The sequence below is a fragment of the Mobula hypostoma genome, chromosome X2 (genome assembly GCF_963921235.1).
Source record: "Mobula hypostoma chromosome X2, sMobHyp1.1, whole genome shotgun sequence".
Taxonomy (NCBI): Eukaryota; Metazoa; Chordata; class Chondrichthyes; order Myliobatiformes; family Myliobatidae; genus Mobula; species Mobula hypostoma.
In genome coordinates, this window is record NC_086129.1 from 17,361,872 (window position 1) to 17,375,705 (window position 13,834).

The following is a 13,834-nucleotide window of genomic DNA, read 5'->3' on the forward strand; positions in this document are numbered from 1 at the left end:
TACAGGAGGAATAGAGACAGGCTAACCCCGATTGACATCAATATATCTGGGGTTGAGAGGTAAACAACTTTAAGTTCCTCGGCATACACATCACCGAGGATCTCACGTGGTCTGTACATACCGGCTGTATGATGAAAAAAGCACAACAGCGCCTCTTACACCTCAGACGGTTGATGAAGTTTGGTATGGGCCCCCAAATCCTAAGGACTTTCTACAGGGACACAATTGAGAGCATCCTGACTGGCTGCATCACTGCCTGGTATGGAACTGTATTTCCCTCAATCGCAGGACTCTGCAGAGAGTGGTGTGGATGGCCCAGCTCATCTGCAGATGTGAACTTCCCACTATTCAGGACATTTATAAAGGCAGGTGTGTAAAACGGGCCTGAAGGATCATTGGGTACCCGAGTCACCCCAACCACAAGCTGCGACCATCTGGGAAATGGTACCACAGTATAAAAGCCAGGACAAACAGGCTTCGGAACAGCTTCTCCCACCAGGCCATCAGACTGATTAATTCATGCTGATACAATTGTATTTCTATGTTATATTGACTGCCCTGTTGTACATACTATATATTACAAATTACTATAAATTGCACATTTAGACAGAGACACAATGTAAAGAATTTTGCTCCTCGTGTAAATGAAGGATGTAAGTAATAAAGTCAATTCAATTTAATTCTTTCATTAATCCATACTAACTTTGACCAACCTTGTTGATCTTTTCTAACTTTTTAATAATGGACAGCTTTTTTTTCCACAATTACTTTCAGGCTAACTGGTCTATAATTCCTTGCTATTGAGGACATTTACCTTTCCTCTGGTCTTCACCTGTGACGGATGAAGATGCACAAACTTCGATTGGTACTTCCATTTATATGGTGCTGAGGTAGTGGGGAGAAGCTTCCACTATTGATTAAAAGCTCCCAATGTTGTGGGTCTCAAATAGCCTCTGGCAACCAATTCTAGCTCTAGGCCTTCACATGTGGCTTAACTGCTAAGCATGCCGAAACAGTTTCTACTGGCAGAAGAACGGGCAAAGGCAGGTTACTAGTGCCTTAAAACCAGCTGCTTCAAGCAGCGAATACCTGTGACATCTTGCATTAAAGTAAATGTAGTTGAGCTCTCAGCCCTCCCATGATCCCTTACCTGTCTGCTGTGCCTACTGGACTTGCATGGTCTATCCTCTACATTTGGGTCAAACTCCTCACCTACTCCTCTGCTACTGAGTTTCCCACCCCCTGACAAATTAGCTTAAACTCATTCTGAGTACTGCGAGTAAATTTTCCTGCAAGTGTAGTCCCCTTCCAGTTTAGGTGCAAACTGTCTTCTTTGTACAGATCCCACCCAGAAATAATTCCAATGATCCAAGTACCTAAAGCCTTCCCTCTTCCACCAGATCTTTAGCCAGACATTTGTCCATCTTATGCGTAGCTCTCAAAGTTCACTTTGCAGGACCTCATCCCTCTTTCTGTGTATGTTGTTAGTACTAATGTGTAGTACGATCACTGGCTGTTCTCCATTCCCCCTTCAGAATATTTTGCCACCGGCATCAGGAAGACAACAGACCATTCTGGAGTGTCATGCTAGGCCACAGAAACAATTGTTTTCTCTTCTCATTAACAAATCCCCCACCAATACTGTTCACTGAGGTCTCTGCCCTCTCCTGCTGTGCATCAGAGCCAGCCGTGGTGGCACAAAGTAGGTTGCAGCTGCTGCTTCCTTTGAAAAGGCCATTATTCTCAACTGTCTTCAAAATTGTATACAGGTTTGAGAGGGGTTGATCATAAGGACTCCAGTAGTACCTGCCAGCATTTACTGTGACTTCTTTTCTCTCTGTACCTGCGGTGTGACCAACTTGGTAAGTGTATTATCCGCCATATTTCATGAAGATGCTTCATTGTGAATCCAAATGCTCTATGCAGCTCTATTCCATACACTGCCAATGGAAATGTCTCCAATCTCCTGCATCCTGACGGAGGAGCATGCCACAGCCCTGGCTTCCACTTTACTCCCAGTCATTGGCTAATACAGTGCAGAAACATGCCCTTTGGCCCAACTTGTCCTTGATGATCAAGTTGGACAAGTTGTGCCAAAGTACTTGTCTGTCTTTGGAAAGCAGGCAAGTACGTTGGGCCATAAAACTGTCATAAGTTAAGCCTAACACATGAATGTATCAGTATGTTTTATCGGGATTAGGCAAAATATTCACATTAAATGCTGAGACTTAAAACCAGCTATTGGAAGGCAAATCTTTGTAGTGGGTTTGGAGCTAGCTGTGTGAGTGCTGTAGTTAGGGAACTGGTGGCCCTCGTACCAGCCCCCATAGAGTGTAATAGTGTGCCATGTTGTGTAATGCACTTTCTGGGAACTGCACAGTAGTAATTTGAAGTTTTGGTTCAATCTAGCCGTTGTAACTTGATTAAAGAATATTTGGTTCTTTAAAGCCATTCCATTCCAACAGAAGTCCTGTTTTAAGCCAATCATCACAATGCCCCTGTGATTGCCCTAACTGAGTATTGTAGTGATGAGGAGTCTCTGATCATGTTCCTATGGTGACAGTATGATTGCAAGTTAACCCGATGCATCAGCCTTCAAATATTATGCTGAGTCGGCTCTTCAGTGCAAGAGCTTTTGGATTGCTAATGCATACGTAACGGTGAAGTGGGAATTAAGAGAGATAAAAACTGAATCCTCAGGCATGGTTCTCCTTTGAAATGAAAGCTTTGTTAACAGTTTGCATTTCTTGGTGATGGGTAGGGCCATTTAGATGTGGGGAGAAACCTATTTCCTAATTACCAGAGAAGTGTAATGTGACCTCATTTATTTGCATCTTACCTGGAATGTGTGTGGACTGTGCTATTCCACTGCCAGTGTTAATGGTGGGATGCACCCCTGGCTTAGATTTGAGCAACACACACGAAATGCTGGTGGAACTCAGCAAGTCAGGCAGCATCTGTCCTGCTCCTCCATTACGCCATTAGCATTTATGGCAGCAATGAAGGTCCCGCATCTCTTGCTGTGTTCAGGGCTTCGTTCATCATGCCAGTAGCTTTTAGGCAGTATCTATGACAGGGGATAAACTATCAGAGTTTCAGGCTGAGACTATTCATTAAGACACACCATATTCCCCTCCACAGATGCTTCCCAGTTCTTCTTCTCTCAATTCCTCCATCTCTGCCGCATCTGCTCTCAGGATGAGACTTTTCCTTCTAAAATGAAGGCGATGTCCTCCTTTTTCAAAGAAAGGGGCTTCCCTCCCTTCATCATTAATGCTCAGCCACATCTTTTCCATTTCACGCTCGTCTGCTTTCATCCCATCCTCCCGCCACCCTACCAGGGATAGGGCTCTTCGTCCTCACCTACCACCACACCACCCTCCGTGTCCAGCACATAATTCTCTGAAACTTCCACCATCTCCAACAGGATCCCACCACCAAGCACATCCGCCCCCCCTCCCCCCCCAACTTTCTGCTTTCCGCAACTCCCTTGTCCATTTGTCCATCCCCACCTACCCACCTATCTCCCTCCTGGCACCTAGAAACCATAGAAAACCATAGAAAAACTACAGCACAGAAACAGGTCTTTTGGCCCTTCTTGGCTATGCCAAACCATTTTCTGTCTAGTCCCACTGACCTGCACACGGACCATATCCCTCCATACACTTCCCATCCATGTATCTGTCCAATTTATTCTTAAATGTTAAAAAAGAACCCGCATTTACCACCTCGTCTGGCAGCTCATTCCATACTCCCACCACTCTCTGTGTGAAGAAGCCCCCCCTTAATGTTCCCTTTAAACTTTCCCCCCTCACCCTTAACACATGTCCTCAGGTTTTTTTTTCTTCCCTTGCCTCAGTGGAAAAAGCCTGCTTGCATTCACTCTGTCTATACCCATCATAATTTTATATACCTCTATCAAATCTCCCCTCATTCTTCTACACTCCAGGGAATAAAGTCCTAACCTATTCAACCTTTCTCTGTAACTGAGTTTCTTAAGTTCCAGCAACATCCTTGTAAACCTTCTCTGCAGTCTTTCAACCTTATTTATATCCTTCCTGTAATTTGGTGACCAAAACTGAACACAATACTCCAGATTCGGCCTCACCAATGCCTTATACAACCTCATCATAACATTCCAGCTCTTATACTCAATACTTTGATTAATAAAGGCCAATGTACCAAAAGCTCTCTTTACGACCCTATCTGCCTGTGATGCCACTTTTAGGGAATTTTGTATCTGTATTCCCAGATCCCTCTGTTCCACTGCACTCCTCAGTGCCTTACCATTAACCCTGTATGTTCTACCTTGGTTTGTCCTTCCAACGTGCAATACCTCACACTTGTCTGTATTAAACTCTGTCTGCTATTTTTCAGCCCATTTTTCCAGCTGGTCCAAGTCCCTCTGCAAGCTTTGAAAACCTTCCTCACTGTCCACTACACCTCCAATCTTTGTATCATCAGCAAATTTGCTGATCCAATTTTCCACATTATCATCCAGATCATTGATATAGATGACAAATAACAATGGACCCAGCACTGATCCCTGTGACACACCACTAGTCACAGGCCTCCACTCGGAGAAGCAATTCTCTACTACCACTCTTTGGCTTCTTCCATTAAGCCAATGTCTAATCCAATTTACCACCTCTCCATGTATACCTAGCGACTGAATTTTCCTAACTAACCTCCCATGCGGGACCTTGTCAAAGGCCTTACTGAAGTCCATGTAGACAATATCCACTGCCTTCCCTTCATCCACTTTCCTGGTAACCTCCTCGAAAAACTCCAATAGATTGGTCAAACATGACCTACCACGCACAAAGCCATGTTGACTCTCCCTAATAAGTCCCTGTCTATCCAAATGCTTGTAGATTCTTTCTCTTAGTACTCTCTCCGATAACTTACCTACTACTGACATTAAACTTACCGGCCTATAATCTCCCAGATTAGTTTTCGATCCTTTTTTAAACAACGGAACAACATGAGCCACTCTCCGATCCTCCGGCACCTCACCTGTAGACAGCGACATTTTAAATATATCTGCCAGGGCCCCTGCAATTTCAACACTAGTCTCCTTCAAGGTCCGAGGGAACACTCTGTCAGGTCTCGGCGATTTATCTACTTCAATTTTCCTCAAGACAGCAAGCACCTCCTCCTTTTCAATCTGTACAGTTTCCATGATCTCACTACTTGTTTCCCTTAGTTCCATAGACTTCATGCCAGTTTCCTTAGTAAATACAAACGCAAAAATCCTATTTAAGATCTCCCCCATTTTCTTTGGTTCCGCACATAGCCGACCACTCTGATCTTCAAGAGGCCCAATTTTATCCCTTACAATCCTTTTGCTCTTAATATACCTGTAAAAGCTCTTTGGATTATCCTTCACTTTGACTGCCAAAGCAACCTCATGTCTTTTAGCCCTCCTGATTTCTTTCTTAAGTACGTTCTTGTGCTTCTTATACTCCTCAAGCACCTTATTTACTCCTTGTTTCCTATACATGTCGTACAACTCCCTCTTCTTCTTTATCAGAGTTGCAATATCCCTTGAGAACCAAGGTTCCTTATTCCTATTCACTTTGCCCTATCCTTGCAAGCGGAACAAGTGCTACACCTGCCCCTACACCCTCCTCCCTCAGGGCCCTAAACAGTCCTTCCAGGTGAGGCAACACTTCACCTGTGAGTCTGTTGGGATGATTTACTGTGTTGGGTGCTCCCGGTGTGGCCTCCTGTATATCAGTGAAACCCGGTGTAGATTGGGAGACCGCTTTGCCAAGTATCTACGCTCTGTCTGCCAGAACAAGCGGGATCTCCCAGTGGCCACCCATTTTAATTCCACTCCCCATTCCCATTCACACTGTTGTGATGAGGCCACACTTGGGTTGGAGGCGCAGCACCTTACATTCCATTTGGGTAGCCTCCAACCTGATGGCGTGAACATCAATTTCTCAAACTTCCGGTAATACTTCCCCCCCTACTTAGCATTTCCCATCCCCTTTTCCCCCTCTCACCTTATCTCCTTGCCCACCCCTTCGCCTCCCTCTGGGGTTCCCCCCCCCCACCTTCCATGGTCTTCTGTCTTTTTCACCAATTTCCCAGCTCTTTACTTCATCCTTCCCTCTCTAGGTTTCACCTGTCACCTTGTGCTTCTCTTTCTTCTCCCTCCACCTTTACTTTTTTTTTTCTCCAGTTCTACCGAAGGGTTTTTGCCTGAAACGTCAACTGCCTGGCCTGCTGAGTTCTTCCAGCATTTTGTGCGTGTTGCTCAGATTTCCAGCACCTGCAGATTTTCTCTTGTTTATGCTACCAGTTTGGTGAGTTCCACCAACATTTTGTGTGTGTTACTCAAGATTTCCAGCATCTGCAGAATCTCCTAGGTCAGACTTGTTTGCTCATCCTATTAATTATATACCCCTGTTAGACTAGTAAATGAAGCACACTTTTTTGCTTTCTATTTTGATATCTTTAAATGAGTGCTCCTTTGAGTGACCTTTCATGTTGCTGTTCATGTGAACTGCAACGGTTCGTAACATTAAACACATTTTCAAGCCTGATCCAGTTATTTATGCAGGTGCAGGTTAAGAGCATGTTTAGTGTTAATGAGCAACACACAAAATGCTGGAGGAACTCAGCAGGCCAGGCAGCATCTATGGAAAAGAATAAACAGTTGACATTTTAAGCTGAGACACTTCATCTGTGTTAGGGGAGCTGTTCAGTCCCTATGCAGTGCTGATTGTAGTTCACTGTAGCCATTCCCAATGCTTTGGGATTTGATTCCTAGACAGTAGACAAATGTCTGGACTCTCTTGTTAGGTTATCATTTCTCTGTAATATGAGTCTGAGTCCATAATATATAGCAGGGATTGCTCATATAGTATTTAACCTGAGCTGTAAGTGTTTGCTTGTAGTTTTCTTTTTTCTTCTTATCTAGAGACAGCCATAATCTATTATTACCTAGCAAAGTTGCAGGTTCACAGAGCATCTGATCAGGTATTTTGCGTACCAATTTCCAAATTCTACGATTGACAAGGTACCTGCTGCCCTCAGCTAAATGTGTATTTGTGAACATCTGAGAAAGAATGCTGGCTGTGACTAACCTCTAGATGCCTTTACCTGGAGCTCTGGTGTTCTACAGTTGAAAACCTGAGGATATTATGCAATGATGTCCGCTAGGTATCCTCCCTCTTCCCCCGCACCCCCCCCCCCCCGCCCTGGAAGGATATCTCATACTGAAGCTTGCTTTCTTTACATGCACATCTGTAACAGGGAGCTAGGGACTATTTGATCTGTTTATAGCCTTGATTTGTAGCCTAGCTACCTTCATGCAGTCTTAACAAAATAACTGTGCCTCTTGCATTCAAAGGTGAATCACCCTCATATAATATATGTGTGTGTGTATATACAAAATAGAGGAACAGGAAGACTGGGGATGTGAGGTAGCTCAGAGAAAGCATTTCTGAAACAAGCATGGAGAAATTAAGCTTCCATGCAAAGAAAGAAATCTCATATGTTAACTCATTGGAGGTGCTTGAAATTAGGCTTTTTAAAAATTAAATCAGAAGACCTTTCGAATAACCAGTTTGTCAGTAATTAAAGACCATCAATTTCAGATAATTAGCAGGAAGACAAAGAAAGAGGTTAGGAGCAAAACCAAAAAATGCTAGGAACACAGCAGGTCAAAGGTACTTTATCAGACCTTTTCCACAGATGCTACCTGACCTGCTGTTCTCTGAAGTTACTAAAGATTAGGAAAAGGCTTCTCTCATTTGGGCCAGGGTCTGCCTGACTAGAAAGAGAATATATTGTAGCATTTAAAGAAAGCTTTGATGTTGCACTGTTGACTTGGAATTATTTCCTCATTTTAAAGTTGTAGTGATCTTGATATATTGTCTGTTTGCATTTTCTTTTAAATCAGGAATTGCTGGGGGATATTAATAGTAGCTCAATATCATATGTGACGTGTATGATGTGGGTTGGGCGGTGGAAAGGAGCAGACAGACAACATGGAATACGTCATTGAAAGTACATTTAAAAAGGTTGAAAGCATGTCCCTTGTATATAAAAACAATCCCTAACTATGTCATTTGAACCCAGGTGGTAGGAGCCTACCTTCTAATCAGTTTGTTACCTGTGTAAATAATCCGAATGTATATTTACATCTGCATTGCCTGTTAGTGTTTTGGTAAAATACTGGGTATTGGATTTAAATTAGTGACAGACTGCTGAAACTCACACTTACACTTACTTTCTGTGTGCTGGCTTATGTGTAGGTTGTCTTGATCTGAAATGGGGGATGAGTTTGTGGGCATAAGGAAGCAAAGTCCAAATTTCAGTTGTTGATAATACTGTTGTTAAAACTGTGTTATAACTTTTAATTTAATAGGTGATCCAATGAATGGAAATATTTGGTTTGGTTTACTGTGTCAAACTTCCCCGTAGCTCTTAATTTCTCTGGTTTATAGCTGAGGGGTCCCTGTGGTACATAATAGATTATAGTTTTGCTCCCTGAGTTGGGAGTAAGAAATAGCATAATTTTACCAGTGAAGTTGCAAACCTGATGTATGTATCCTAACCACAGGGGTGAAATCCATCACTAATTTTGAAATAGCCTAGTGGCGATAACCCTTTCGAGGCCCCCTTTTCATTTACACATCAGGTTTCTGAGGCAAGGTGTCCTACTTCTTTGAATCGGTGAGTGTCTCGAGTTTCAGGCGATTCACTCCCTGCGATCAATACTCTTTGTGCCATTTAGTTTGTAGTTATTCTGGAAGAGTTAATAAGGTTGGTTGGAAGTCCCATGTCATATGGCTGTTGTAAGATCACATGAAAACATAAAGAGAGATCCAGCTTAGTTAAGACTGCCTTTCATTTTCTGGTCACACTGTCTCAGCTAGGTTTTGTGTTTCAGAAGTTCACTTTCGGGTAACCTTTAGAACTAGACTGTTTGGAGCCATTTCCTTATTTTGAAATGCGTGTCTTTGTTGGATTTCACTTTAAATGGAGAATTGCTTGGAGAGGTTAAGAGAAGCTCAATGTCATATGCAATGTGTGTATGGGTTGGGGGAGGAGAAGGAGCAGCCAGCCAGCTTGAAATCCATTACCGGAAGCTAAAGACCAGTTTATATAAACGTGGTGTTCGGCACAGTTGAAATAATTTTCCCTCCAGTAAACAAAATGATGAAGACTGAATTCAATAAAATATTCACGCTTAAGCACACCTCTGCTTTTCTGATTCAAAAGGAATTTATAATTTAAGATTCTGTGTATGCTCAGTGCTAATGGGTTTCCACACAATCGGTCTAGGCAGTGCTGCATAGCTGCTCAGAAGCCAAGCCTCGTTCTTGTTTAATGAGCAAATGTCATGTTTTGGATAAAGACTCTTACGTGAACTGTTCATGTCCCCACTGAGTTCTTTGAGCGGTGAAATGTCTGGCAGGCAAATCATTGCTGCACGTATTTCTGTGTTGCTCTTGGCTGCTGTCGAGCTCCATGCTGTCGTTCCTCATCCTGTGGGACTCCTGTTATTACAGAGCAGCTGCCTTAGCTAAGCAAATTGAGCATGAAACGGGCAGTGCGGAACTGGGTTAACGGGGAGCTCAGCCGTGGGTTGTAAAAGATCCGGATGGACATCATGAAGGTTGTTCGATACAGGCGATGGATTTTTACAGATTGATCTTTTGCCTTTTGTACTAGCATACGGAGGATGAATATTTTACTTGTTCTACTGTTCTACCTTTTAGTTTGTGCCTGGACATAACCCAGTAATGCTAGACCTCTGCTGGTCTGCATATTGTGAGAGAGGCATTGTTAGTAAAGGGTAAGTGCAAGGGTGTAGTGGGATTCTCCCTCTTAAAATGGGAGCCGCTCAGTGCATATTGAGCTTTGATCATTCAGAACCTTATCGAAGAAGCCTTTTGTTAACCTGTAAATGCACATCATCAGAACAAACATTTGACATGAACCATAAAATTCTACTCCTCACTAAACCTGTGTATTACAAAAATCATCCAGCCATTATTGAAGCCTTCCACAGTAAATGCAAAGAACATGCCCTTCTTCATAAAAGTAATTTCAGGGGAAAGCAGAAGCTTGAAGGTTGCATTGTTGTCAAGATGTGTAAATTGCAACCTTTTCTGCTCTGAATTCAAATATCTACCAGTGGGCTAATGACTGTGTGGTCATTCTTTTAATGGTGCCGTGTGGTTTTTTATTACAGACTGGAGAAGCTATATGTATGCTAAATAAGAACACTTCAAAATGTTAACACTTTAATTTGAACCTGTGTGAATCTAGCTTTCTAAGTTGCATTTACTTTCAAATAGAGATCGAGTCTGGTTGGAAATTACAGACTAATGAAAGGTCTGATGAATCAGCTGTGTTAAGACATTACTGATCTTAGCAAGGTGTTAACCATCCTCCCCCAACTCCACCTCTACTGTACTCTTCCTCTCCTATATTCACCATCCCTTTTACTTCCACCACTCTCTCCATTCTGTCCAAATCTCCTGTCTCCTCCTATGTCACCTTTTGACTTTATTGTCGTTCCTCCAGTTTCTCTAATGTAGTTTCAGTGCAAAGTACTTTGGAGTCAGCGATATCAGTGAGACTGTCATGCATTATTTTCTGAATTGTTTGCTATTAACCTAATTGTTTTTTTATATATTTCTCTTCCTTCCAATCCATCTACCTGTTCTCGATTTCTTGCCATTGTATAGCTGGTGCTGACAGAGGAACAGAGTGATGTGAGCAAGAATGGTGCTGACACCAAAGACCTTGTGTTTCTCGTTCAGGTCTCCTGTCAGGTAAGATTGCATGGACTATTGGTTATTGTTTTAACTTGTTGATCTATAAATTAGTGCATTTCATGTCCTATGATTATAGTGCACCTGATACAAGGGAGTATTTGTGAAGGCAGACGATTAAGAATCGGTAACTCAGTGTGAAGGTCAGAAAAATATATTGTTTTCAATAGGTTGGCTTAAATCCTATAGATTAGCTGTCACCATGTAGCGATTGGTTTGGTCCTATGGAGACGTTAGGAGTTTTCTTAATCACTGGAATTGATGGTGAGTTCTATTTTGTACCCTGACTATATTCTCTTACCCCTTTACTGGTCATGAATCTAATTATCAATAATATTAACAATAGAGAATTTAGGAAGAACTTTTTCAACTAATGTTTAGAAATTGGCATTTTGCAGCAGTTAAAGCAGCGTAAATAGATAAACTCCTGAAGGGAAAGAGAATAGCAAGTTATGCTGGTCATGTTAAAATGTGCATAGATGGGTACTTAATGCTCAGCATGAGCATGGTGGCCTGTTCCTGTGTTTTGACTCTTTGTGGAGAATGGATTGCATGCACTGTTTAAAATATATGCTGCTGTGCTGCATGTTCTGTCATTCTACAAGTCGTCACTCTTAATCTGCCCTTATTTGTTTTTCACCCCCTGTATTGAACTGAAATTTCCATCTTTTGCTGCTTCTGTTGCCCTCTGTATCGTTACATCTAATGAACATAGAAACATAAGTCACCAGATAAAGCAATAGTACAATGCTTAATTCTGATCATTTCTGTAATTTTCTCAGAGTAAGACTATATATTTGAATTATTAACTTTTTCAGTCTTTTAAACTATATCTTTGAGTGGGAACTTGTGTATAATTAGCCAAGTGTATAATTCTCCCTTTGCTGTTACACTGCAGCACCCTAAAATGATGAAACAATTGAAGGGCAACCAGGTTGGGAAGCTAACTCTTAAATAGAGCTGATACATTCACGATTCAGAGCACAATTTTTCCATTGCTAAGTATTTATTGAAGTACTTGGCTGAGACCATTTCTCAGCATGGGGTGGGAGGGGAATAAACCTGAGTCAGCTATTTCTTGAGGTAAATTTCAAAGGAGACTTTTATAAATGGCTGAGTTTTGAATCTTGTACTTAGTTACCAGGTGACCATAATGCATCTCCTCTCAATGCTATGTATTATAGAGGCTATGCTCTTCGGCCAATTACCAAGGAGGGACTGTCAATAGTCAGGTTTAAGCAAAGGTGTACTCATCTCTCTTGCTGTTCAGTATGCATTGGTTAAGGCTGTTGTATGTATTTACTCACTTCTAGATCTCACATGGTCTGGTTCACTTACTCAGGATTTGTAAATAGAATTGAACTTTGAGCAGTCAGTGAACATTCCCAAATTCTGATCGTATGATGTAAGGAGGGTCATTAGTGAAGCAGTTTAAGATGATTGGACCAGGGACACGATCCTGAGGACCTCCTGCTGTAATGTCCCAGGACTGGATTTGTTGTCTCCCAGTAAACCCAGCCAGCTTCCTTTATGTGATCTATCACTCTGATTGTTGGACTGCTTTCCTCATTATATTAATTTGACTTCAGTTTTATCAGGGATTCTTGATGAAAGGCTTATTTTCAGGCATCCTTGATGTCAAGTCCTGTTAGTCCTGACTCCATTCTGGAATGCAGCTCTTAGGTCCGTGGTTGTGATGTGGTCTGGAATAGAATGATCCTGGTGAATCCCATGCTTAGTAAGCAGAGTAAGTGCTGCTTGATGGCACTGTCGATGACATCTTCCAGGGTATTAATTAACTAGATAGGATTTATCCTGTTTTTTGTGAGCAGCATGTACCGGAACAATTATCCACATTGTTTGCCTGGAGCAGTTGGCTATAAATGTGGCTAATTTTGAAGCTTGAGCATTTAATATTGTAGCTAGGATGCTTTCTGTTCTCATTATCCTTGCTGTGTCCGGTATTCTCAGATTTTTTTTGTAATATTGTTTGGAGTGAAATAAAAGGTTTGCTGGTTTGTTACTGTGTAGATTGGGATCTCAGGAGGAAGGTGAGATGTGTCATGCTCTCACTATAACTGACGAAATGCTTGGGAATGTTTAACCATATCTATTGCAATGGCATGCTGGTCCCTGCCATAGTTGAGTATCAGGAAGTTCTTGCCTTCTCCTGTTAGCTGTTTAATTTTCCACTGTTCTCGAAGTGGCAGTACTGCAGAACTTTGATCTGATCTGATCTACTGTATTAATCATGAGATTGCATGCTGCTGTTGCTGTTTATTGTTCATGTGACCTTTGCAGCTTCACTAGAGGGAAATGTTGTTCATCAGTAAACCTGTTGCCGCTCCCAGCTTGCCTTTCTGCACCGGGCCTTGATGTTAAAGATTTTGATGCTGTACATTTGTGCTGCCACTGATGGCCCTCTTGCAGCTGTTCTTGATTTGTTGAGAGTCTCTTCCTTTTAGAATCAGAATCAGGTTTATCATTACTGACATACAGTATGTACTGAAAATTGTTAGTTTGTGGCAGTAGTATACTACAATAAAATTCACTAGTCGTAATTAAAAAATGAATAAAAAGTGCAAAAGAGGAATATCAAGATAATATTCATGGGTTCATGGGACCATTCAGAAATTGGATAGCAAAGGGAAGAAGCTGTTCCTGAAATGTTGGTAGTGAGAAGAGGGCATCTGTCAGGTGGTGAGAATCCTTAATGTTGGATGCCACCTTTTAAAGATGTCCTCAATGGCGGGGAGGCTTGTGCCCATGATGTAGTGTGCAGGGTGTCCTCAGTGTGATGTTGGGACTTTGCCTCCATAAGGATTGTGCAATGTTCACTCTAACCTGTGGCATCATAGCAGGTGAGTCTGCAGCAAGGTAGCAAAGGTTCTTCACTTGTGCTGGATCTGCAGGAATGCCATTCAGGAATTGTCCCCCTTAGTCAGTAGTAGTGCTGCCAAGTTCCTCTTTAGTGATAGATGTTGAAGTCTCTTGTGCAGAGTATATTGTGTACCTTTTTCACTGTAAATGCC

The 13,834-nt window shown here is 42.1% G+C and overlaps 1 protein-coding gene across 6 annotated transcripts in view; it reads left to right on the top strand.

Annotated features, from left to right (window-relative positions):
* Positions 1–13,834, top strand: part of LOC134340898 (rho GTPase-activating protein 32-like) — a 576,830-nt gene that overhangs the window by 335,489 nt on the left and 227,507 nt on the right. For all 6 annotated transcript variants that reach the window (XM_063038475.1, XM_063038474.1, XM_063038478.1 and 3 more), the window contains one exon: positions 10,716–10,802. In XM_063038475.1, the coding sequence (XP_062894545.1) occupies positions 10,716–10,802 (87 nt within the window). The remainder of the gene's footprint in view (positions 1–10,715; positions 10,803–13,834) is intronic.